Source organism: Neovison vison, chromosome 3 (genome assembly GCF_020171115.1).
Source record: "Neovison vison isolate M4711 chromosome 3, ASM_NN_V1, whole genome shotgun sequence".
Lineage (NCBI taxonomy): Eukaryota > Metazoa > Chordata > Mammalia > Carnivora > Mustelidae > Neogale > Neogale vison.
Genome location: NC_058093.1, coordinates 104026975 through 104054423, shown reverse-complemented (window position 1 = coordinate 104054423; position 27449 = coordinate 104026975). Strand labels below are relative to the sequence as shown.

Below are 27449 nucleotides of genomic sequence, written 5' to 3'. Positions count from 1 at the left end.
CACCCTTTCCGCCCCGTTAGTTATTATTATTATTTAGAGAGAGAGAGTGTGTGTGCTTGTGAGTGGGGAAGGAGAGGGGCAGAGGCAGAAGCAGAGAATCTTTTTTTTGAAGGTGTATTTGTTTTAGAGAGAGAGGGTGTGAGCGGTGGTGGTAGAGGGGAGTGGCAGAGGGAGAGGGAGAGGGAAAGAAGCAGACTCACTGCTGAGCACAGAGCCTCGCATGGTATTCAATCTCATGACCCTGAGATCATGATCAGAACCAAAATCAAGAGTCGGGACACTTAACTGACTAAGCCACCCAGGCGCCCCTCCACCCCATTAATTATTAAGTGTGTTTATCCATGCTTAAGAATCATAGATTTATTATTTCCTAGGAACTACCCAGTCTGATGTCTTAGGTCATTTGATGATCTAATGCAGAAAACCCATGGAATTTCTAAAGTTGGTCCTGCAGTTCTCGAGTAGATTAACTTGTGATGTGTAACATACGATGTAGGATGTGCACAGCAAGTTCATTCTTTGAAACTAAAAAATTAATTTGCCTATGTGCTTTTTTTTTTTTTTTTTTTTGAGAAGGAGAGCAGGAGATGGGAGGGTCAGATGGAGAAGCCGACTCCCTGCCGAGCAGGGAGCCAGATGCGGTACTTGACCCTGGGACTCCAGGATCAGGACCTGAGCCAGAGGCAGTCGCTTGACTGACTGAGCCACCAGGCGCCCCACGTGTGTGCTTTCTTTCTTTCTTTCTTTTTTTTTTTTTTTAAGATTTTATTTATTTATTTGACAGAGAGAGATCACAAGTAGGCAGAGAAGCAGGCAGAGAGAAAGGAAGGGAAGCAGGCTCACTGCTGAACAGAGAGCCCGATTCGGGACTCGATCCCAGGACCCTGAGATCATGACCTGAGCCGAAGGCAGCAGCCCAACCCACTGAGCCACCCAGGCGCCCCCCACGTGTGTGCTTTCAACGTCAATTTAAACATGCTGTTTATTGCTAACTACATGCTACATGAGCTTAGGAAACATTTTATTATCAGCCATGTGGCCTTGTGTCTCAGTTTCTTCCTCGTTGGTAAGATGATAAACCTATCGCATAAATTTGCTGAAGAGTAAATGCATTGATACAAGTGTACTTCAGACACTTTCCATCTGCCCAAAAAGCAGAAGGGTCCAGCTGAGCAGAGCCCACCTCCCTAGACCGGGCCCTCCTGGATTCTCCATCTGCCCCTTTGCTCTCAGGCCCAGTTCCTAGCTGTCGGGAGGGGCTTTTGATGGGTTCCAGGCTGGAAGGCACCCAGCCCAGGTTACCACGGAGCTCGGCACAGGTGAATCTAGATGATCTCAGGTTTCCCAGTGATCGTAAGTCCCTGGGCACAGGTGTCTCAGGGAGCCTCTCAGGAGGAAGCAAAGGGACAGAGCCTGAGGTAAGTCTTGCTGCCATCTAATAACCCTCTGATTGTGCCCGGCCCCAGCCCACAACCCAATGGCACCCACCAACTCGTTGGAGCTCTGAGGAGGACTGTAGGACGGGAAGGCGAAGGGCAGCACTTCCTTGGGGGATACAGAGAAACGACTGGAATAATTATCTTGACTGATCCGAGCCAGGAGGAATCTGGAGGCATTCGTGTCTGGGGGAAACAGAAGAGCATTTGGGGGAAGTTCTTACAGTATTTTTATGTGAAACCACCGTCTTCAGTTTCCTATCTGCCATACACCAATCGGTGGGCACTTGTCACATGCCAGCTTGGAAAGAATATATATGTCTATAGGCATCTGGGCCCAGTTCTCATTTTCTTTTGTTCTTTACCCACCCCTTCTCCTTTTTAAAGCTTTATTTTTCACTTCCAAAAAAACTACAATTCCCCGTGAAAGACTCTCTAATGAATCTTCTTTGTCCTTATCAGTCAAGAAAAAGATTGCATTAAAAAACACATGAAGACATTTTACAGGGGTCCATACATAATTCACAGATGAATTTTACAATATTTTAAACAAGCATTTCTTCATTAGAAATATCAATACTGGATGTAATAATAACATAGGAGAAATTTTTTGAAAGTATAATTAAAGAGCGAAAAAAAAAAAGGGTTACAAGAAACAAAATACGCATCTGGATTTTGAAGGGGAGGAAGATGAGGAGTGGATGCTCAAGACCTGAGCCTGGGCCACCAGAGCTCCTTCTTCCCTTGGGGCCTTGGGGGTCTTGGGCCCACCCATTGTTTAGGGGCAGTGTCTGCGGCGAGGAGGGACAGGGTCCTGCTGGATGCCATGCCCAGCGTCTGTCAAGTGTGTCCGCAGGCAAGGGCTGGACAGACTACTGGTCCTCTGCAGGAACCCAAGTCCCACACCTGCTGTCCCCCAACCCACCCCTTTGGAAGACCCTCCTGTGGTGAATCCCTGCCCACTGCTTTTTGTGATGAATAGTGAGTCCTTGCCTCTGATGATGGATTCAATAAACAGCACTGGGTCAGGCCAAAAAAAAGGGCAGGGGGAAAGGGATTAAAATGCAATAAAATGCTTTGGAAAAAAAAATCCATCTAGGTCTTGAAGGAGTGGAAGACTGAAGAGTCAGGTTTGGGGGCTCCCACTAGGGAGGGCAGACAGGGTTTGGAAGGATTGGGGCCTGCCCATGTATCTGCAGATGAGCCTTGGGGAAGAGAAGATTATAATGGTAGCCCAAAAGCCACTGAGAGTGTGCTTCCAATAGCCCAGTCAACCCAGGCATCCGAGGACTAGAATTCCTTTAAGTTAGCAAAGATTGTATGAGGTCAAAAGCTTTATGTGCGAGGCAGCTGGGTGGCTCAGTCAGCTGAGCAGCCAACTCTTGATCTCACGGTTGTGAGTTCAAGCACTAGGTTGTGACAACACTAGATGTATCCAGTCAGTAACAAGTATGAATGTTGACCACCCTGGTCTCTCTGGTGACAGGAGAGAACCGAGGGCACAAAACAAGAGGTCAAACCATGGCCAGACTCCATAGATGTCACAACTTGGCTAGGTCGGCCAGTCTGGCTGACTCTCACTTGGGTAGGCATTTCATCCAAATCCAATCAGGTTTGGAGGTCTGATTTATGTCCTGGGTAGGCCTGATGGTGGCCCTCCCCCAAAGATGCCCACATTCCATCCCTTGCAGCTATGACTCTGTCACCTTCCCTGACGAAAGGGACTCTGCCGGTATGATTAAGTTAAGGATCTGAAGATGGGGAGAGTGTCCTGGGTAGTCCAGGTGGCCCAGTGTTGTCACAGGACCCGTATGAGGAGGAGGCAGGAGGGCCAAAGTCAGGGGAGGTGATGTGACAACTGAAGCAGGGTGCAGAGTGATGTGGAAAGGCCTGGAACAGACTCTTCACTGGAAATTCCAGAAGAAGCCAGCCCTGCTGACACCTTGGTTTTCAGACTTCTGACCTCCAGCAATGTGAGATAATACATCTGTGTTGTTTAAAGCCATTAAGTTTGTGGTGACTCATTACTGTGGCCATTAAAAAAAAAAACAAAAAACCTAATGGATGTGATTTACAAAAATATTTTACCTCTGCACAGCTAAACACCTTATACAGGATGACATGCTCAGAAGCCCTAGGGTTGAAGCTTCACTGCACTTGGCAGCTGTGTTCTACCTGTTATTATTGACTGTCTTCCTTGGCTCAGTTTTCTGCGTATGTTCTCTTTGTCCATGTTATGAATAGCACTCAGCATACTGATTAATCTTCTGTGAATCATGACCTGGAATTAGAAGGGATGATTTCAAAGTATTCACTCATTTTGTCTTTCAATTTGATTCCCTTTCCCCAACCACAGCTAAGGGCTGAGGCCCGCGCTCTAAGTCAGAATTCACAGGGATCGTGGCGCATTGCCCTAGGTACAGGCCACGGGGGACTTCAAGGTCTCGGCCATGTTGACTTGCCTGAATACAAAAAAAGAAGACTAAGTTGTCATCTGGCCTTGTTCTGCCCAATTTATGAGCCCTGTTCTTCTATTTCCAGAGTGGAAAGAACGACCAGTTCCACGCTGCTTCTTTTCAGTGTATCTGAATAGCAATGCTTCCGCCGTGTTATTTTTGGAGCAGAGGGACCAAATAAATGGGTGGTTCTTGTGGATTATGGGCAATGCTAAATGTATACCACGTGCTTTGAGCTCAGAGTGCGTGCTACTGGAGGGGTCTGGTGCCCGTGTTCTGAACTGTGGCCAAAGGGACCATTCCTTCCATGATTAATAGCCCTTTCCATCCCGTAAGGGGCTCTCATTTAACAAATTAATAGTATGACGTGCTGATGCCCTGGTCAGTTCTGTTCAAGGCTTATCAGATGCGGTTGTTCCTGCCTGCACCGAACTGACATTCTAACTCTGTGTGTGTGTGTGTGTATGTGTGTGTGCGCGCGCGCGCACGTGCGTGCTCACACACCCAAGGGCATGAAGGGGGGAGGACGTGGGGAGGGGAGTGGTCTGGCCACTGCTGCAAGGGTAATGATAGAAGACCTCACTGAGAAGGTGAGGTTTGATCTAAAACTGGAATGATGAGGAGAGAATGATCTGAGGAAGAGAATTCAGAGCAGAGCAAATAGCAAAGAGGACGATCCTGCTTCAGGAACAAATGAGACAGGTCTAAGGGACAGAGAGAGTGGCCTATGGCCTTGAAAAAAGTTGTATGCTTCATTTCAGTTGCAATGGGAAGACTTTGGAGGGTTTTGCTGGAGGAGGGGTACCCTCGCCTTTTGGCTTCGGGAATACTACTGTGGCTGCTGTCGGCGGGGACTGGAAGCAGGGAAGGCAGGGAGAGTCACACTGGTCTAGGCAGGGGATGACGGGGTTGTGGCTGAGTTGGAGAGATGACAGGAAGTCATCAGGCTGGGGATGTATCTTCACCTTGATCTGACTCACCTGGGGAGTGAGGGAAAGACTGAGCCATTGCTCAGCGCAAAGCACGCAACAGCTGACAATACCTTTATCACCCTGGAGGGCTCAGCCCAGAAAGGCCAGGTGGTCACACTCATGGAGAAGCCAGCCTGGCCAGTATCGCTGCTGTTTGCCCATTGTCAACAGCTGTGTCCTCCTCCCTTGGAGCACAGCTTTGCCCTGCCTCTTTCCACCACTTCCTTCCCCACACTGAGTTCCTTGTGGCCACCTCTGTTCTGCACATAGCAGCCTACCCAGACAGAGTCTCAGCAGGGATAGGGTCCCGCCGGACCCTGGAGGCTGGTGCGCAGGTCACTGATCAGTGAGCTCTGCCTCTCCCCTAGACTGTCCTCAGTCCAGGCTGAAAACACTGCTCGATGGAGAAAGTTTATAAACTTTTGGAGCCCTTATACATATTTGCCCAGTTAAATGTTCACAACAACTCCGAGACAGGTCTTACTGTGATCCTCAGTTATGGAGGAGGAGGAAGGTAATGGAGGTTATAGAACTTGTCCAAGATCAGAAAGCTCATTAGTGGCATCAAGAATTAGGGGCAGGGGATCCTGGGTAGCTCAGTCATTAAGTGGCTGCCTTTGGCTCAGGTCATGATCCCAGGGTCCTGAGATCAAGCCCCGTGTCAGGCTCCCTGCTTAGTGGGAAGTCTGCTTCCTTCTCTTCCTCTGTTCTTCCCCACTGTTCACATGTATGCTCTCTCTCACACTCTCTCTCTTAAAAAAAAAGAAAAAGAAAAAGAAAGAGAATAATTAGGGGCAGGCCGCCTGGCTCCAGAGTCCAGGTCTCGAGCATGACTCTCCCCTGCTTGAGGAATGGCTCTCTTCTGCAAGGCAGCTGCACTTGAGTGGCTGGGACAAGAGATCTACTAGCAGCATAAGAAGCAAGAGGCACCTTGGCTTGGTGATGGCTCAGTGGGCTCATACTGGCCCACAGGACAAGTATGCACATGGAGAGGAGATGGACTGTCTCCTCAGGTGAAGCATGACAACGTTTGTAGTAGGGAACGGGCTGATGTGTTTGGGAGATGAGGACTGGGACCACACAGAAGATGGAGGTAGGGAGCGGGGTGGAGGGTGGGGCTAGGCTAAAGAGGTATGGCTGCAGCTAGACTAGGGAGTCACTGACACCTTTTATTTTTTATCCCGATCACAGCAAGCCATTGGAGGCTCTAATGGGTTGGGTGGAAAGCCTCCATGAGGGTGAAATGAGATGATACATCTTGAAGGGAAAGCCATAAGCCTGGGTGAGACTAGATCTCACAGGAATTCGCGATTGCTCTCTCTAGAAGTAACTGATCAAAGTCCAAATGTTCTAGTGTTACCACATGACAGGGAAAGTCTACTCTTAGGTATATATCCAAGAGAACTGAAAACATGTCCACAAACTTATACATGAATGGAATGTTCATAACATTATTATTCATAATGACCAAAAAGTGAGAACAACACAAACATTTCAGCGGACGAAAAGATGCAATATGGCGTATCTACACGATGGGATGATGGGACTGTATCCACCCATAAAAGAGAAATGAAGTACTGGTACAGGTTACCACATGATGAACTTTGAAAACCAGCTGAGTGAAAGAGCCAGTTACAAAAGGCCATGTGCCCTATGATTCCGTGTTCATGAAATGTCCAGAAACGGTGAATCCATAGAGACAGAAAGCTGATCTCTGGTTGCCAAGGACTGGGGGATGGAGAGGGACTGCTAATGGGAACCAGGTTTCTCTTTGCAGTGATAAAAAATTATTCTAAAATTAATTGTCAAATCACTATGTTTTACACCTGAAACTACTATAACATTGTATGCTAACTACACTTCAATAAAATTTTTTAAATGTTCTAAAGTTAGATCATGGTGATGGCTGTAGAACTGTGTAAATACATTAAAACCCACAAAAATGTATACTTTACAAGAGTGAATTTTACAGTAAGTGAATTATATCTCAATAAAACTGTTAGAAAAACTCATTCGATTTTCTTGTGCTGAGGACTAAGCCAATTAAAATTTCCATTTGGTGCTGGGACTTACCTTGCGTGCAGCTTGCTGAAAGCGCTTTTGTGCCCTGAACCTGTTGACCCAGGTATTATTAACGAGTGGATCAAAATTAGGATGGAATTCCTTGATTTTCTGTGAAAATAGAACACAGGCATATCTTAGGTTTAAATTTAACTCCAGGTAGGAGCACCTAATAAAATTTTTTTAGAGCCTAATCCTAAATCAACTTATGACTTATCTGTTCCACCATGGAATGAACATTTATTCTACACTCCTAGTGTATGTAGCAGTATAGGGAATACTTCTTGGGTTGGGAGCCCAAAGTGAAATTTGAGATTTGGGTTTCAATAAATTGACAGTGTAGGGGCGCCTGGGTGGCTCAGTTGGTTAAGCATCTGCCTTTGGCTCAGGACATGATCCCAGGACGGGTCCTGGATCCAGCCCCCCATTAGGCTCCCTGCTCAGCTAGGAGTCTGCTTCTCCCTCCGCCCTTCACCCTGTTCTTGTGTTCTGTCTCTCAAATTGTCTCATTGTTAAAATTAAAAATTGGGGTTTTAACCAGACACTATCACATGACAGAGGACACTCAGGTGAAGGAGCCACTGTCCCCATTTTATGTTTGAGGAGTCTGAGGTACAGAAACAAAGAGGGCTTTTCCCAGGTCCCGAATCTGTAGGAGAGCTTGAGAATCTCTAGCTTCTGGCCTCCTGTTGTGTATCCTTCCCACCAAGGGCAGAAGGCAAGGAACATAGGCTCAGGGACCCACCAGGAAGTACCTGCAGACAGGGGCTTAGAGAGCAAAGGGAAACAAAAAAGAAGACCAAGAAAGAGAAAGTAGGAGGGCGTAAAGGAGGAGCCAAAGAATTTAATGCTATTAATTTTAAGGGAAACATCATGATTTTTGATACTTCACTTGCAAATATATAGTAAAAAAACACTCTGAAAATAAACATTAAAATGCAAATTTTAGCTTAGTAAATATCTCTTGGTAAAAGAATTTCTATAAAACTGTTTAGTGTTTTAAAAATAAGAATATAAAGGGCTATTGATAATTAGCTCCCAAATAAAGGAAAGTTACCCACTTCTTCTAGACTACGAACGACCCGTTTCTGGTGGACTTCTGTCTTGATACGCTGAAATTCCTCATCCAAAACAGGATCTCCTCGATCTATCTGGGTTTTTCAATCATCAAAAATATTAAAATTGAAGACAAACACACACAACTGTATATCTCTTTAAAGCTGATAGAAACCTATCAAAGGATCAGTCACACCCACACATGAAGTTCTGGCTGGGAGTGGGTGACAGAGAGTTAAAGGGCTCATTATAATCATACTCACTGTTTAAACATAGGGGGTTCTAAGAGCTGAGTGGACCCAGAGCTTTCTTTCCATAACCAGGGGATAATGGCTCTGGAAATCATTTCCAAAGCATTTAAAACTCACCAGAAGGATTTTAAGAAACCATGTAACCATGGGAGTGTGGAGATTTCATTTAAAAAAGAACTTAAAAGTTTCAAGTTCCTCCTCAGAGCTGATTATCCCAGTACGGGGTTTAACAAAGGTGCCTAAGTCCTCCCCTCTCGTGGGATCTGCCCTTTCCCTGGAGTAAGTGTCTTCTCCCAGGTTGCTGCCCTTCCCCACCTCCTGCTTCCCCAGGACCCTGGAGTTCTCTGGCCCATTACCCAGGAGACAAGGCACACTTCCCCGGAAGGCTGGCTGGCTGGGCTTGGCTTGGTGTCTGCATACACCTGCCTCCATGGAAAAAGGGACTGTGTCCACAGCAAAAGCTTGTTAGTTTTTACCTATCTGTGGTTTTTATTACTTGTTAAATTATATCCAGATCTAGCTTGGCTTGTATGTATGCTGTTTGCCATCATATTTAAAGACTTAACTGGAAGCAATCTACTCTGATCACTACATTAACAGAAGAAACGAGAGAGTTGTGTTATTGACACCAGGTGGTGAGCTGTCTAGCTCTGATTTGCACATATCAGGGAGCTGAGTCTGAGACTGAGGCTATGGATGTTAGCCTCAAAAGACAGATTTTGTGGGAAGAGACCCAGACCTCCACTACCACTAAAAATAAAATAAATAGCATCTTAAAGGAGGGATTAGCAAATAGGTTGATAGCTAGAAGAGAGAGGAGGGTGAGGTCTTATATAAAGACTCTATTTATTATGATGTGTTTTGAAATTTACTATCATCAACCATCTCCTGGGTAAAAGCCCATCATCCTGCCCACTCCCACTCCCTCCACTCCCTACCCTCCCCACACCCCCATCTCCCAGCCCAGCTCCCTTGTCTCAGCTTTCTGCCACATGGCCTGGGCCTTCAGGTGTTCCTTGCCACTGGGTCACCCGCCAGGATTCAGCTGCCTGATGAGAGCTCCCAGAGACACAGAATACGGTCTCTCAGCACTTGCTGCCAAACTATACTGGGGCTCAGGGGCGCAGTGAGTGATGTTAAGCACATGAAGTCTTCTTTCCTTCTCCCCTTGGCTACCCTTGTGACTACTAGCTCCTCTCTGCAGGCCTCTTTCCAGCCAGTGCTCATGGCTATCTCTGCAGCTGGCCTGGCCTCCCGGGACACCCAGAAGGACAAGGCCACATGCAGCCTTCAATGGCCCTCTCTCGGCATGCAAGCCTGACACCATGTCCTTCCTCAAGGTCAATCTTCCCCGCCGACCAAGGCCTCTTCCCAAATTTCTTTAGCCCTTCCTTCTGTGGTTGTTTTTTGCCTTCAGCGTACAAATGCTGGAGTTTTCCAACTTAGAAACCTCCTCTTTGATGCCACATCCCCTTGGAATGGTCCATGCCCTGATTCTTCGCTTCTGGTCATCTCAGCTTCTCAAGAATCCAGCCACTCACTTCCCTGCATTCCTTGAGCCATGGCCATTTGGCTTTTCATCTCCACCTCTCTCCTGGGATGGCTATCGCTACGGCAAAACAGGCCTTCTAAGTAGTCCAACACACCATGTACTTCTTGGGCCCCACCATCCTGGATCCCTCCCTGTCTGCTTTTTCAGTGTCACCCGGTTCTCCTGACCTCCTGACCATTTCTACTTCTGGCTCCTTTGCTATCTGCTGCTCTCCCCTCAAATCATGAGGTTCTCTGACTTTCCCACCTGGAGCTACCAGCTTCTCACTCTATTAACTTTCCCCAGGCCATGGAGCTGTTCTGTGTCTACTCTCCACCTCTCTGCTGAGGTATACTTGTTCCTGTAGCCACCACCAGGATGCCCTCCAGGCCCTCCATGTGTAACATGTCTCAAGTTGAACTTCTCTTCTGTATTTGGGATCTCATTTAAAATCGCCAGCACACACCTAAGCGGGACACCTATGAACCATTCAATCCCCTGCCCTTCTTTGCCCCTCAGTGACAGCACTTGGCACATTTTAAATCATCTCTTAATATTTCTGTGCCCCTTGTGGACTGTGCCTTTCTGAAGGGCAGGGACAGTGGCTCATTCACTAGCAGAATCTTATAGACAAAGAGCACTTGTTAAACATGCTTGCAAGGCAAATACACAGTTGAGTTCCCTGGAGACCAAAGGCTGGCAATCCAGCCTTTGCTGTCACACTGCCCTGCCTGGTTGTGCCACGTTTGTGTCACCTTCATCTCTAAAATGGTTATAAAGTATCATCCCGTTGTGGGGTGGACAGAATACTCAATGTTTTGTTTTTAAAATCCAATGTAGAGAAACAGAACTAGAATCCAACTAAATTTCAATGCCAATCTAATACGTACCTTCCCTAAATGCTAAGGTTTACGAATGCAATAATTTTACATTCTCTCTTGTGAAAAATAAAGAAAAGCAAGATAAATTTACTCAAGTATCTGATTTGGAATCCAATCAGAAAGAAGCACTAGGAAGAAAACTGTATTCTGTAAGAAAAATGTATTCTAGGAAGAAAAATACATTCCTATCCAACAAGATCCATGTTTTTCCCTAATCCCTCCCACCCAGTGTGGCCACTTCGTGTAGCACTGACCATGGGAAGCTCACAATCCCAAGCTTAAATATATGTGTTATGGCGGAATTATGTCCCTCCAAAACTCATATGTTGAAATCCTAACCCGCAGTCACCTCAGAATGTGACTGTGTTTGAAGACACAGTATTTGAAGGTGTAATCAAGTTACAAGGAGGTCACAGGGTGGGCCCTACTCCAGTGTGACTGGAGTCTTCTCTAAGTTTGGAAAGAGGAAAAAAATGTGAAGGCACAGGGAAAAGATGGTCTGTAGGTCGAGAAGAGAGATCATTCCCTCATGTCCCTTAAAAGATCATGCACCTTGACCTTGGGCTTCCAGAACAGTGAGAAAACACATTTCTGTTGCTTACACCTCCCAGTGTGGTACTTGTTACCACAGCCTGAGCAGACTAGTATGACACAGGATGGTTCTGCCAGTCCTCCCAACAAAGTCCCAGCCCCTGAGACAGGAAGCCGGAGCTGAGCCTTATCTCCTCTGGCCCATGAGTGTCCTGTGCTTCAGTGACTATGGGCCTGTCCCCAGCAACCCCCGCATCTGCTCTCAGGAAACAAGGTCTTTCACACACGGTGAGCCCAGGGGTGTGGCACAGTTCCACCATTCCCTTCTCCACCCTCCCCTCCCTGAATCTGCAGGTGCTGCCTTGACAACCCAGCCGTGGCTCCCTCCCCTCAACCAGTTTGTCATTCTCTCTGCTCAGCCCCCTTGAGGGTCTCTGGCTTGGAACTTTTGTCTGGCTCTGGCTCTGGCGTCACTCCTGGTCCCTGTCTGTAGGTCCCTCTTACTCTCATGCTCTGCAGATCACGGGACAGGCGTACGCCACACCCAGAACTCCAACCTGAATTTGAGGCATTGCCCTCCCTCTGAACTGAATGCCTTTGTCCTCTTTACTGCCTTTCAAAATCATACCATGTCTTGGAGGAAGCTTTTCAATTAGATGAGTTCTTTCTCCTCTTTGGCCTCTGACTCCCCACAATATTTAGTAGAGGTTTCTTGTGACATCTACAGCCAGCCTTGATTTATGGTTAACAATTAACTTGTCATCAGCCTCCTCCCCTCCCAACGGAACTATGTGTTCCTTCTTCCCATGTAGCCTCTTGCATATAGCAGGAATTCAAACTATTTAATGCAATCAGTATCATTGAATTAGCGACTCTGACCTTATATTTGATGTTTTCTCTTTGCCGTTCTTCAGCAAGGTCTTTTCTAAATTTAAAAGACATATGATCTCTACCGAGGTGCACCTGCCTGGGGAGGAAACAAACAAACAAACAAACCCAGCTTCCAGAGCCCTTCAGAATACCATGGTCAGTTTGGGGATGGAGTGTCTTTGCTATTCTCAACAACCGAAGGGGGTGTGGAGATACTGGAGGAGGGCCACGGGGAAGAGAAGTTGTAGAGACTATAGCAACACTTTGGCTGTTTCTCCAAATGCTAAACATAGATTTACCATATGACCCAGCAATTCCCCACCTTAGAGAACTGAAAAGATGTGTTCACACAGAAGGTTGCATGTGAATGTTCACAGCAGCCTTCTTCACAATAACCAAAAAGTGAAAACCATCCAGATGCCTGTCAACTGATAAATGAGTAAATGAAATGTAGTCAATCCATGCAATGGAACATTACATGGCCATGAAAAAGGAACAAAGTCCTGACAGATGCTATGACACAGATGAACTTTCAACTCGTGTTAAATGAAAGAAACCAGTTACAAAAGGCCACCTATGTATGTAGGATTCCATTCACTGGAAATGTCTGGCATTAGCAAATCTATAGAGCTAGAAAGAGGACTGAGGGCAGGGAGGGGAGAGGGAATGGGAGTGACTGCTTAATAGGTATGGGGTTTCCTTCTGGAGTGATGCAAATGTTTTAGTGTAGCATGATGGGGACAGTTGAATGAGCCTGGGAATACAATAAGAACATCTGCATTGTACATGTTATAATGGTTAACATGGTGAGATGTGCGCTTTGTGAACTAGCAGAGTTTAGAAAATTCTGGTATGTAATGTATTGATCACGGAGCCTGGCACATGTTTAAAATAAACAGTTGCTATGATTTTAAAAGGGGACGGTGTGTCTGGAGAACTGTTTGACGGAAGGAGCCTGGAGAGACCTGGAAGCTAAGTACAAATGGTCTGACCTTTGTTTGGATGGCGGAGTCTTCCTCTCCCAAAACCAACCAAACAAAAGCCCAGATGGAAAGGACATTATTGAGACCACTAGGTAAACGTGCAGAGAGGCTGGTGATTCTGATATTATGGTGTCAGTTTTAGATTTCTTGGAGGTGATGAGGCTACTGTTGGAGAGTGTCCTTGTTCTTAGGAGCCACGTGCTAACGCCTCGAAGAGCAAAGCTCCATGATGTCTGCAACTCACTTTCAAATGCTTCAAAAGCAGGTGTGTGTGTGTGTGTGTGTGTGTGTGTGTGTACAGTGCAAGTGTATGTGGCATAATGTCAACAACTAGTGAACCGATGTCTAATGTATGTGCGTGTTACTGGCAGGTTTAAATTCTTTTTCTGATAAGAAAAAGCCAGAAGAAAATACTCAGTGAATGACAGAGCCTTCAGAACTCAATTGAGGCTGTGATCTCAGGCACTCTACAAAAAAGCACCGAAGGAGGGAAAGAACCCAGTGTTGGCAGCAGTCAATGCATTCCAGATTTTTTCCCCCACTTCTCTCCCCTTAAAAAATATATATGTATTTTTCAGGTTTTCTACAATGACAGTGTGGCCATTTTTTGTCATAGGGAAAGAGTATTTTAAAAAATGATCTGCCGTGACTTGGTGTACTTTGCATTTAGCCAGGGCCAGACCGTGACAGAGAGGCTGCTGTGGAAGGAAAGATGCTTCTGTGAGACATGGAGGGCACTGCCCTGGGCAAGCAGGGTGGCGGGATGGGGGACATCCGTGAAGGCCTGTAGACAGGGCTACTAGCCTGCCTACAGAAGCTTCTGGAGTCATATTAAGGGCTGTACTAGAACTACTTCATGTTCGGTGCTATGAAGCATTTCTTTAAGTGAGAATATGTGAATGTCTGCTTTGTTATGTTATAACAAAACATAACTAACCGGGAGGTTGGTGTGTGTTCTCTCCGTCTGAGAAGTATGTCTGTGGGGCATGGGCAAGTGGCCTCTCCAAGATTCTTTCTCAGGGTTTCTTTTTTAGCTCAACTCAAGAGTTTTAAAAGTTTACTACTTTAGTGGGGTCTGGGCACATGAATACTTCTGGTATGATCTGGTAAAAACCTGGGGACAGGGATGTATTTTGACCACAGAAGGACAGGACACAGGTCTCACAGCTGAGCTCTGGAACCTCCACCCAGAGCCTCCCCACTCCAGCCTGCACTGCTGGGATCCCCAGAGGCACCTGGGCAGACACCCCAGGGCACAGGGGGCTGAGTTGGGGTGGGGGGACGAGATTCGGGGCCCCTAAAGGAGAGACAGGATGCTGGCAGCAGTGGTCAGTAGGGAGCAGTGTCCTGGTGTCTCCTACAGTTTGCTCTGTGTCTGCCACTATCTGGTCACATTTAGGAAAGAGCATGGTTTGGTCATGGTGATTTATGCTAAAGAGAAACGTCTCAGGTCCAGTAGAGGAGAGGAAATAATGAAACTTTTCAAAGGGCACAAAGCGATTACACTTCATCATGTCTCATGTATAAAAAGCCATTACTAAAAACGCTGTCCTCTCCCTTGATATAAATAACTGCTCAATATTTACCACTTAAGGTGATTTTCGATCTCTTCGTAAGTGTCCTGTCTGACTTTCTGTTCAAAGAGTGCTTCCTTCATCTGTCTTGTTTTTGAAATCTCATTGCCTTGGTCCAAAACTGAGGGCAAGAGCAAACACTGATTATGTCAGTAATCAAATCAGCATCATTTGCCGAGACAAAAACACATTTCTAATGGCAAAACATAACAGCAACCTAACTGGGTTTTGCTGTTGTTGTTCATAAATAGTAAATGTGACGAACAATAATTCTTCCCTATTCTGCCAGTGGCTGATTTACAACGGATCAGCTAGTTACCTTCTCTTAATTCTTTAATCTTCAGTTTTCCTGGTTCTTGGTTTAAAACAGTTGCCACGGCATATGGATTTGATAAATCTACCGGAAACCTCAAGTTCTGATATTCAATTTCCTGAGACCAAGATCAGGAGGGACAAGTCATTATTGTGCTTCTCTGTCATTCCTTCCATCATATTGAGCATAACACCCAGGTTACCTTAATCTTCAGAGGCTTTAGTTTTGGTGGAAGCTGCTGAAAATGTATGCGTGTCACTGCCTTTTCTGGAGGATGGTCCACTTTCTTAGAAAGAGCATTTAATCTTTCAAATTCTTCTAATCTATAGTTTAAAACAGATATTAAATTACTATATAATCCAACAACTCAAGGTTCCTACTGTTTTTTAGGATTTGGGGAACAGGAGAGGGAGAAGCAGGCTCCCAACGGAGCAGGGAGCCCGACACGAGGCTCAATCCCAGGACCCCGGGATCATGACCTGAGCTGAAGGCAGAGGTTAAACTGACTGAGCCACCCCAGGCACCCCAAGGTTCCTATTTTTTAAAGGCTTTTTAAGTAATCTCTCCACCCAACATGGGGCTCGAATTTACAACCTCGAGATCAAGAGTTGCATGCTCTGTGCTAACTGAGCCAGCCAGGTGTCCCACAAGGTTCCTATTTTTATATTCCTTCTGATAATATAATGACTTTCAGTCCAGTAGTGAGTCTATCTACACTGAAAATAAATCTGTGTGCTAAAACAGAGGTCTACTAAAATGAATGCAATGTCAGTGTACCACACTGTAATCACACAGGCCAAAATCGTCTACTGATGGCAGCTCCTCCTTACCTTTTCAAAGAACATAACAAGTAGATAACATGACAGGCTAGAAAATGCTCTCCTGCTCTAGTGTGATTGGTTTCCCAGCTGTTGGTTTTCAATAGCTAAATCTACTGCATTAAAAAAAAAGTTCTTCCACTGATGTATGTTTCTAGTAAAAGAATGACTATGCCCAAGTGACTCTGACTAATGTTTGAGATCTTTTCAGCAACTGAAAAGTCTTTGGACATATGTACGTACAGACAGGGCTACTAGCCTGCCTACAGAAGATTCTGGAGTCATATTATGGGATGTACTAGAACTATTTCATGTTTGGTGCTATGAAACATTTCTTTAAGTGAGAATATGTGAATGTCTGCTTTGCAGGATTATGTATGTCCCTGATATTACAGAAATAAGAATACACTGACATTCAATTCATTCTGATGGTCACAAACAATCTGCTGAACATCTCCTGAATGGACCCCACTGCACAGCACAGGAGACGTGTCAGCCATCTCAAACTTAACATCGCCAACAAAAGAGAATCCTGAAACGTCAATGGCCTGAAAGAAGTGACCTTTGGTGACATACACATTGACCAACAGGCTGTGGTGGGCACAGTGGAGGCACTGGGTTAGGGAGCCAGCATGGGCCCTCCACCCATATTTCATCAGAACTTTCTGACATCACCTCTGCTATAAATATTGGGGAACAACAAAAAATGTTTGAAACTCTTAAAAAAGTTTCTAAGAAAGTGATACATTTTCCTAAGGAGTTACTCGTGGGACCTGAGTAAAGTCCCTCACACACTTCATTCTGAAAATAACAACAAAAAGCTACCTGTGACACTTTTCAGAGAATGCCATGGCCCGGCTAATTTTTTTCCTGCATGGAAAAAACTCATAGGTTCTAGTACTATCTGCAGTCTGCAGAGACATGCAGGTCTTGAGACAGAGTCCTTGAAAACTTCAGGAGTGCACTAAATAAGATATTAAACTCCAGCTGGATGACCAAAACATAGTAGTTTAGAAAGAGGGGATGCCTGCATTTACGTGGTGATTCTTCCATACAACGCTCTTGTGTTTTTTTTTTCAATTTATTTATTTTCAGAAAAACAGTATTCATTATTTTTTCACCACACCCAGTAACGCTCTTGTGTTTTTAAGAACACGTCTGTGGGAAGCAAAAATCCCATTCAAGTGATGTCCTTAAGAAAGTCATTTGTAAGGCAAAGGAAACAAAAGTGAAGATGAACTTTTGGGACTTCATCAAAATCAAAAGCTTCTGCACAGCAAAGGAAACAGTCAAGAAAACAAAGAGGCAATCCACGGAATGGGAGAAGATATTTGCAAATGACAATACAGACAAAAGGTTGATATCCAGGATCTATAATGGAACTCCTGAAACTCAACACACACAAAACAGACAATCATATCAAAAAATGGGCAGAAGATATGGGCAGACACTTCTCCAATAAAGACATACAAATGGCTATCAGACACATGAAAAAGTGTTCATCATCACTAGCCCTCAGGGAGATTCAAATTAAAACTACATTGAGATATCACTTTGCACCACTTAGAATGGCCAAAATTAACAAAACAGGAAACAACATGTGTTGGAGAGGATGTGGCGAAAGGGGAACCCTCTTACACTGTTGGTGGGAATGCAAGTTGGTGCAGCCTCTTTGGAGAACAGTGTGGAGATTCCTCAAGAAATTAAAAATAGAACTTCCCTATGACCCTGCCATTGCACTCCTGGGTATTTACCCCAAAGATACAGATGTCGTGAAAAGAAGGGCCATCTGTACCCCAATGTTTATAGCAGCAATGGCCATGGTCGCCAAACTGTGGAAAGAACAAAGATGCCCTTCAACAGATGAATGGATAAGGAAGATGTGGTCCATATACACTATGGAGTATTATGCCTCCATCAGAAAGGACGAATACCCAACTTTTGTAGCAACATGGACGGGACTGGAAGAGATTATGCTGAGTGAAATAAGTCAAGCAGAGAGAGTCAATTATCATATGGTTTCACTTAATTGTAGAGCATAACAAATAGCATGGAGGACATGGGGAGTTAGAGAGGAGAAGGGAGTTGGGGGAAATTGGAAGGGGAGGTGAATCATGAGAGACTATGGACTTGTGGAGCATAACAAAAAGCGTGGAGGACATGGGGAGTTAGAGAGAAGGGGGTTGGGGTAAATTGGAAGGGGAAGTGAATCATGAGAGACTATGGACTCTGAAAAACAATCTGAGGGGTTTGAAGTGGCGGGGGTGGGTGGGAGGTCGGGGTATCAGGTGGTGGGTATTATAGAGGGCACGGATTGCATGGAGCACTGGGTGTGGTGAAAAAATAATGATACTGTTATGCTGAAAATAAATAAATGAAAAAAAAAAAAGAGGACTATAGGAAACAATTTCCAAATAACCACAGCTAGAACTCAGATTCATGGTTTACTTAATACTTCCTGGCATGAGTATTTTAAAGGTTCAATTTTAAGGAGATAAGCAGTTTTCCCTTAACGAAAGCTTACTCTATTACATAAATTTAATCTATTCTTAAGAAAAATCATATTAAGAATATCCAAAAGAAACAAAAAAAATGTAAAATACTACCAAGAGAGAAGAGCTTATGATTAAAAATTTGGAACTCCAAAGCGCTCTAAGAAGATTTCTAAAAGCATAAATAAAACTGACATTATAGAGCATAAAAAAAAAAAAGAAAGTCATTTGTACATTGCAGCATGTGACGTGACATGGCAAATCGCATTTTCTTGGCCAGAAAATAGCAGAAAAATTACTACGGTCTTTTACTTATATACAGTGCTACGTGTTTATTGCTGGCATGATTTTCTTTCTCCTATAGTACCTGCAGGATTTGGGCTCAGCAGGCCACCCTAACATCCTACAGTTGATTCAGGCTCCTTTGAAGTTTTCGGAAGAAGATCATGATATAAATACATAATGAGTCATGGAGTTAGTTCATGTTTTGATATAAGGATGTTACTCTACATAGTAATATGCCGAGTGAGGGTGCTATGTGAGGTCTATGTGTGAGGGGAGAGAAGGAATGGCCAGCTATTTCTTTATCATTTTCAAAAATCTATAAGGATTTTCCTTATAGATTTCCTTATAGATCAAAACTGTGACAAGTTTTCCTTCAGCTTTTGTAAGTATCATGAATATTGGGAAAAACTTACCATTTTAACCAGGTACATTGGGATATAAAAATACAAGCTCACATTCAAACAGAAATAGGGGTTTGGAAAAAAATTTTTATGAAGTAAAACTTAATCCCATTTCACACCTTTACACAGACTTGAATGCTGAGGGTTTTTAAAAAACAAAACCCAACAAAACCTCCCATGTGGCACGTTCTCATTTTTGCCCTATGCTGAAGTCACTTGTGATCCATGACTTCTTTTGGTCCCTCTGCTGGGAGCATCTTCAGGTGGACCATGTTCCATGGGGCTTTGCAGGGGACACTGCACACAGCAGGCCCTCATTTCATTATAATGTTATAATGAAATTTTGAAAATAGTTATGCTGCTCCTGTCTTATGATTTACATTTGAAAGAGTGGGGGCACCTGGATGGCCAATCAGTTAAGTGTTTGACTCTTGATTTTGTCTCAGGTCGTGATCTCAGGGTCATGGGACAGAGCCCCACGTTGGGCTCTGTGCTTAGCGCAGAGTCTGCTTAAGATGCCTTCTCCCTTTCCCTCTGCCCTTCCCCATAGTAGGTGTTCTCTCTATCAAATAAATAAATCTTAAAAAAAATTTGAAGAGCATAATACATAGAGTCAGAGATATACATACATGTGATACACACATATATAATACACACATATGGTCAAAACTGGTCATATGATCAACCAGCACAGCAGCAGGGTTCAGTGAAGGCAAGTATCTCTCCATCTACCTTTTCTTGATCATCTCTTCCCTCGTGTCAGGAACAGCTACCGACACAAGCCTAGAGCTATTCTATGCATTACTGTTAGACTTTAAAGAGTATTTTCTGAAAGTGCATCATTTTAAGTATGGTTTTTGATGGCATTTTGTTATAAAAGAAAGAATGGAAAACATGGAGACGCAGATCTTTTTTACAAAGTTTTAGGAAGAAACAAAGACATTCCAAAGCAGCCATACGGTAAAGCCATGTTGGGACGGCACGTTCCAGTGAAGACACATTCATACGGCCGAGAGTTGAACTGTGAGATCCACAGCTGCATTTTTATCTGTGCAATCCCGTACTTGAATGGTGTGAATTTGACTGTCACGTTCACCTTCCCATTAGCCGGGATTATTCCTGAGGGGAAGGAAATGAGACAACACAATTCTTTTTCCTGCGAAGTCCCATCAAAGAGGTTGACACACAAACACACTCCTCCCCTAGTAAGCCCAAGTATTTCTATTACCCTTATATAGCCTTTTCATTAAATCCATGTGAATTGACTTCGCATGTTTACGTTGATCTTATTTGCCAACTGCTACGTTAATTCTTTATAATAATTATTTGACTCTCAGTTATAGAAATATATACACATCCATCAGTGTTAGTGAGTCAGACATGAACTCCCAGAACTATAATCTCTCAGCCAGTTATCAGATGTCAGTGTTAACACTCTAAGCTATAAGAAAAACTAGGAACACACATACAAGTTTCTGCCCAAATAATTCAGTTCCCTACATTTGGGCATCATTTGAATCTCTCCTTCCAAATCTTTGGGTTGGGCCACTGCTCTTTCTGAAGTCAAATATGCCACCATGTCTTGTTCCTCTTTGTATCTCTGGGGTCAGTGGGGCTTGGAGCATAGTAAGTGCTCAACAAACATGGGAAGAAAAATAGAAGAGAGAAAGGAAAGGGGGGGGAGGAAAAGAGGAAAGATCAATGTAGTAGGTACAAGAAGGGCTACTGCTTGCTGTGATTCCCACTGAGGCTCTTTGGTTTGCCTTCTAGATGACTTCTTAGGCCCCTGTGCATCTTTTGTTTGCATGGTCCCTACAGAGGATTCACACAATTCCCTCATAAATGCTTGGCGCTCCCTCCTTCTCATCTATGTCCTCTGAATCTTATACCACTGTATCCCCTCTTCTCTATACTCAACCACATGAACCTTTCATTTGGCCATCTCAGCATTCACTAAGCATTTACTCTGTGCCAGGCAACATGTTAGGCACCTGAAAAATAGGAATAAACAGAACAAAGTCCCAGATCTCACAGAGTTCACTTTCTAGCTGGGGACAGCAAGCAAGCAAACCAAAAATGAATATAAAATATAAAATCATGTCATGAATACCAACAAGAAAAAAAAAAAGCAGGGTGTGGGGGAGGCAAGTGAAACATGATGTACTATTTGAGAGAGGATGGAGAGAAGGCTTCTCTGGTGAGGAGATGTTGCAGCCAAGATCTGAAGGTGGAGAGGGGCCTATGCACTAACTCTCCCAGACTGGGCTTCTGCTGCCCCAGGGCCTTGGCACCTGCTATTCCCTCGGTCTGGAAAGCCCTTTCTCCAGATCTTCTTTTAGTTTCTTAATCCTACTTTCCAAAATCACTGTCTTGGCATCTGCTCTACCCTAGACTCAAACGCAGTTTTACCAACGTCCATTACAATGTCCCCAACTCAATAAATATTTGCTGAATGAGTGAATGAAACTCCTCTTGACTCTCCATCCCTGGAAGCCTTCACTCCTCTACAATTCTGTCAGCCCTGCAGTACCCATGTGCCCCCTGAAGGCACAGTACCCATGTGCCTTCTCAAGTTTAGAGCTCTCCTACTTGACTGCAAGCCCCTAGAGCTGACACGTGGCCTCAAAGCTTGTCCACCTTCCCAGAACCCTAGTGCAGGGCTTCAGAAATAGGTATTTGTCAACTTCCTGAGAGCAGAAGTCCAAATCTTTTTTTTTTTTTTTAAGATTTTATTTATTTGAGAGAGCGAGCGAGCAAGCACAAGCAGGGAGGAATGGGAGAAGCAGGGAGACGGATAAGGCTCCATCCCGGGAACCTGGGATCAGGACCTGAACCAAAGGCAGACGCTTAACTGACCGAACCACCGAGGCACCCGCAGAAGTCCAAATCTTGAAATGCTACCCACTAGTGACCCAAGAGGTCGCTGCAGGGGACAGCGAATCAGCAGAAGAGCTCAGTTCTGTGGGCCAGCCTAGGATCAGCGGAACAGAAACTGCTGCATACAGTTCGGGACATCGACCACCCAACTAGGTCAGAAAATACACTGTCTGACCTCTGGTTTGCTGGCGGAGGAGGCTGGGGGGGGCGCTTCCAACTGCGAACATTCTAGTGCTTCTGCTCCAGCTCATTAACTTAAAAAATTAACAAGCTCTGGAGCAAGGATTAATGTTTGCCTTGACCTGGCTGATTTATTTTTAAGTGCTCCCAGCCTGCAGCTAATGGCTAAAGCACACTGGAGGCGTAGCCCGGGAGACCAGGTACACTGCTTTTTCCATCAGTGCGGCTCTTTAACGGAACTTGGCTGCGGCTGTCAGAGGCTAACTGCTCTTAAAGGTGTGCCTCACAGAGACAGATTACTGCTTGGCAAAACTAATGCTGGGAGAAGGGAGAGAAAGTGTCACATTTGAAAAGTGGGAAGGCTCCCCTGCCTCCAAATTATGACTTCCTTTCCAAAAACCCAAACCACGATTTTATGGCTTCAGTCCAGTTTCGTCTGGGGCCGATTTTGGATCGCAACCCTTAACATCAGCAGGGATCATGTGAAATCACAGGGCAGGGAGGCTGTTGAGGCAGAGGGAGAGAGAAGGGAAAAACGGAGAAATCAGTGAAAGCCTAAGAAAATCCTACTTTATCGATAAAATGGTATAGTGAAGAAAACATAGCGACACTGAAAAATGCTATGATTAATGGTTGACTGGGAAATTCCACTGGATCTTTGCCTTGATAATAATTATGTAAAGTATGCATAAATATGGCCAGTCACCAAAAGGAGATGGAAAAATAAAAGTACGGTGTTAGGGCAGTTAGGCCCGGGGTGGGCATAATTTTTTAAACATTTCTTCTTTTAGGTTCATATGGCATCATTACAATATTGTTATACTTTTAAAATAACTTTTTCTTTGAAATCCTCAGAAAGCACAGATCATCTTCCCGAAATTATCACAGAGCCCTATAAGTCCCATGCTTGAAGTGTTAGTAAGTACTGGTCCTAATCTTCCAGGATTTAGGATTTTACGAGCTGAGTGTTGTTCGGTTAATTTCTTAATCTCTCTAAGCTTTGTGTGGGAATTTAATAGCTGTGTAGTTTAAAAATTGTCCATGAACAAGCTATCGATGATCCCAGTGTTTTAGATTCACTGGATTACAGTGGGGTGGGGGCGGCTTCAAGAACGTTCCTCCCATCTGACTTACCACCACAAGTCACACACCACCCACTGGGACACTCACGGGCCGCCACCACCACCCCCAGGGTGTGCGGATAACACAGACCCTGATTTGTTGGGTCCTGTAGGAGCTCTGTGACTTGGCTTGTTACTTTAACTGTGGCTCAGTTTTCTCATCTGCAAAATGGGACAAGCTTTAAAGAAGAAAAGAATGTACAGGTCTGGGATAATATGTACTTATTACAGAGTGTGTGTCCTATGAATGTGTCCTTCCCAAAGTTTGTGCCAAGTAAAATGAGTAATAATTTATTATGTATTATATTATTAGTAGTATGTCAAGAAGAGGGAGCCAGCTGGCTCAGTCAGTGGAGTGTGTGACTCTTGATCTCAGGGTTGTGAGTTGGAGCCCCACACTGGGCATGGAGTCTATTTAAAGAAAAAAAAATCAAATGTCAGGGAACCCAGGTTAAGCATCTGGCTCTTGATTTCTGCTCAAGTTGTGATCTCAGGGTCCTAGGATTGAGCCTCACCTCAAGCCCCACATTAGGCTCTGCCTCAGTGGGGGGTCTGCTGGAGATTCTCTCTCTCCCTCTCCCTCTGCCCCTCCCCCCCAAAAAATAAATCTTGAAAAAATAAATAAAATAAAATGTCAGGAAGAGGAAATAGTTCTTGGGAAAACTTACGCAGTTGACTACGGAACAACATGAGGGTTAGAGACAATGACCTCCTATGAAGTGGAACATCTGTATGTAACTTTTGCCTCCCCCCAAAACTTAACAATGAAAAGCTTACTATTTATCCAAAGTCGTACCAATAACAAACAACACACATTTGTATGTACGTTCTATGTGTTATATGCTTTATTTGTACCATAAAGCAAGTCAGAGAAAAGAAAATATAAAGAAAATCATAAGAAAGAGAGAATACATTTATAGTCATGCTGTACTTATTGAAAGAAATCTGAATAGAAGTGGACCGGCATGACTCAAACCTGTGTTGTCAAGGGTTAGCTGCACCTGACCCATTTGAGTGTTAAAGAAGGAAGACGCAATTGCCTCATGATGCCAAGTCTCTGGGATGAGTTTCCCAAAAGCAGGTGATTCTACAAGTCAGGAAACAAGGACTGAGCTGCCTCTGGGAAGGTCAGCTTTAAAATTTAGGCCATGGGGGGCCTGGGTGACTCAATCAGTTAAGCCTCTCCTTAATCTATCCCCCTCAGCCTCCCAAGTCCCATCCCCCAAATACCCCCTCCCACCTGGCTCATGAGTGCACGCATGCATGCTCTCTTCTCAAAAAAAAAAAAAAAAAAAAAAAAAAAAGACAAAACACTGAGTCCTCAGACTTTCTGGTAAGGGCAAAATATGAGTCCCAAGACTTTCAGTTACCAGTTCATTTCTAGGTTTCCCTGGGAAGGACCAACTTGCTAAGCCACAACAGATACTGACTGTTAGTTACACCAGCACTCACTTTATTAAAGAATATATTTATTTGAGAGAGAGTGTTTGCGCATGCAAGAGTGGGGGGTGGGGCAGAGAACCTGTACAGACTCTGTGCTGAGTGCAGAGCTGACGCGGGGGCAGGGGAGGGGGGTAGGAGGAGGGGGGCTCCATCTCATGATGTAGAGATGGTGACAGACTGAGCCAGCCAGGTGTTTCTCTCAGTGCTTATTTTAATCTTTAATTACCTTCCCTCCAGCAAGCCTTGGTGGCTGAAATCAGAAATAATTAGTAAAATGGAGTCTTTTGGGATCTCCCTTTTCCTCCCTCCCTGTCCACCAAATACCCAAAATGCAGAGACATGGGGAGCAGGAGCAGACAGCCTGGGGGCCCTGACTATACTAGAGGGAAGCTGCAGAGCAGGCAGTCTGAGTAAAAGGATGCTGGGGAGAGCCAGGCCAGCCCAGCAACTCATTTTCTGTCCAGCCTGTAACTTGCTGGCCGGGAGCCGTGAGTGCCGCCCTCATGTATTACAACGCCCCACTCCTGGGCGCTGTCCAGCAGCGCAAAGACAGCTTAGGGAGGCCAGAGAGACTGCATGGGGATGCTTCTGGCTGAATTCATGAGCTGCCTGAAGCACCTCGCACAGTACCTGCCTTCTCTCATTGCTCACAGGGACACCAGGAGCCTCCCCCTGACCACGTCCCCAGCCTCACCAACCCTTCAGCAAAGCCTGTCCATGCCACCATTTGTCATTTCCATGGCCGGCACCCATCCAGGACAACCTGGGCTTTCTTCCTAAGGGGACAGTCAGCTCCCCGTTTGTGCTACTCCAACCCCGTCCCCGCTCAGAAACATAATGAGGTCAAGCCACCACCCCCTGCTGAGAACCCTCTCCTGGACTCCCTCCCAGCTCAGAACCAAACCCTAACTCCTACCTTCCTCAGGTCCCTGAGGCCTCTCCAACTTGGTCTCCCTTGGGGCACGCCCTCTTCTGCTTGGGCGCACCGTCCAGACAGTCTGGGCTTTGGGACTTCCCTCAAACGTGACCCCAACAAGCCTGTTCCAACCTGATGGCATTGGGGACTTCCTCTGCTTGAAACCCTTTTCCCTAGCTTCTGACTGCTGGATGACAGCAGTCACCTGGTCCCATCCCCCACTGTCACAACCATTTCTACCCTGGGCAATGTCCTCTCTGGGTGCCTGTGTCTCTCCGCCATACTGGGACATCAGAGCTGGAGGCAGGTCTTTCTTGCACCCCGGGGCAGCCAGCACCTATCACAGCACCTGATGGACAGCAGGCGCTGAGTGCTTAGTTCTAGAATAAATGCAAATGTGGGGCCACAGGACAGGATTCAACCCAGCATTATTTCTGATAAAAGATGGTCAAGTGAAGCTGTTTTCCCTTGAAAACCCTGTCAAACTCACCAAAACAAGAAAAAATTGTGCAAAATGGAAGAGAAGGAAAATCTTCTGTTAAACCAGGGAAATGACTATACTTCCAAAGCGTGAAAAAGCAGATGCTCCCCAAATACTGTACAGTAAGGTGTGGGAGTGAGCAGAGAGCCAGGAAGGCAACTGATTTACCAAAGGGGAAGGGGAACAGCCATGAAAAAAAATACATCTACCTCCTCTTTGATTAAAGTGGCAAAACAGGGAATGTGGCTGGGCCCTGGAGAAGGAGGGATGAGGACAGAAGAGACCGGACCTCAGCATCCTAGAGTAGCAGGGAGGGAGCTGAAGAAGTATTTACCTTGCCCTGACATTTCTATTGTCTTAGACCCAGGACCTGGAGGCTGGAGGTGACTTGATGGGGACATAGGGGAGCAGGCAACCCCGTGATGGCAGCACGCAGCACAGACGATCCACCTGGCTTTCGTGAGCCCAGGGCAGCAACAGGAGGTTTTCTGTCAGGATGTGGGAGCCCACGGACTGTGGCCAGACCCAGGCTTCCAATCCTAGCTCAGCCCTTGGACAACCCACTTAAACCACCCCATGCCTCAGATTCCTCACCTGCAAAGCAGACCTACTCATAGCGTCGCCTGATGAGTGTGATTGGGAGTGTGACAGGAGCGATGCTGGGGTCTGGCACAGGGTAAGGGCCGCGCAAGCCTTAGATACTACTATAATTATTTTCATCATCATCGTTCCTTTCCCACTTTATTCTTCTTTTGGCAGCAGGCCCTACTCAAAGCTGAGTAAAATGCTGAGTAGAACCAACACAGGTATTATGCATGAAAACTGTACATTCAAGAATGAATATGCTTTGAAGAAGGAAAGGGACATAAGCAAAAGCAGGTGAAGAACACACAAGAACATCACAAGACGGATTACCTCAGAACTCAGGTGGTTCACCAGAGTCTTAAAGAAATGACAGACAGCCTGACCCTCCCACAGCGAGAGTTACTAGGTTCAAGGAAGTGATGGTGGAACATACTAGAAGGAGATAAAAAGACTTGGTGGGTTTGGGAGACACACAGAAAAAGGAAATGGAAGGGTAACTGAAGTAGACACTGCATGAGAAGGAGCAACAAAACACACACACATACACAATGCACACGTATGGACACATGGGTAGAGCCATGGCAGGAAGGAATGAGGAATCCCCACAAAATTCAATTATTTTTAAGGAAGATAACAGATACCAAGGGCAAAGGGTGACCAACACGTACACGTAATTTATGTTCCTGAGCAAGAGAACAAAGCAAATAGATTAAAATACTCAGTTTAAATAGTTGAAAAATTTCCTAAAATAACAAAAGTCCTTTTTCTTCAGATCAGAAGGATATGCCGCATTCAAGGAAAACAAATGATACAGAGAAATGCCTGGCAGATTACTTAACCTCAAGACTGAAACAAACACAAAAACAAAGAGAATCCCAAGGGCATTCAGAATTCACCTTGGGCAGGTAAAAAGATTCTGGCCAGCCTCTGACTTCC

At 45.1% G+C, this 27449-nt stretch overlaps 1 protein-coding gene across 1 annotated transcript in view; it reads right to left on the bottom strand.

The window, feature by feature from the left end:
* The window catches only part of CFAP221 (cilia and flagella associated protein 221), an 84983-nt gene that overhangs the window by 23189 nt on the left and 34345 nt on the right, over positions 1 to 27449 (bottom strand). The window contains exons 8-16 of the mRNA XM_044242623.1: positions 19870 to 20029; positions 15117 to 15237; positions 14921 to 15032; positions 14614 to 14722; positions 12054 to 12141; positions 7986 to 8075; positions 6937 to 7035; positions 3612 to 3717; positions 1489 to 1622 (exon numbers count right to left, since the gene is read on the bottom strand). Coding sequence (XP_044098558.1) covers positions 1489 to 1622; positions 3612 to 3717; positions 6937 to 7035; positions 7986 to 8075; positions 12054 to 12141; positions 14614 to 14722; positions 14921 to 15032; positions 15117 to 15237; positions 19870 to 20029 — 1019 coding nt within the window. The remainder of the gene's footprint in view (positions 1 to 1488; positions 1623 to 3611; positions 3718 to 6936; positions 7036 to 7985; positions 8076 to 12053; positions 12142 to 14613; positions 14723 to 14920; positions 15033 to 15116; positions 15238 to 19869; positions 20030 to 27449) is intronic.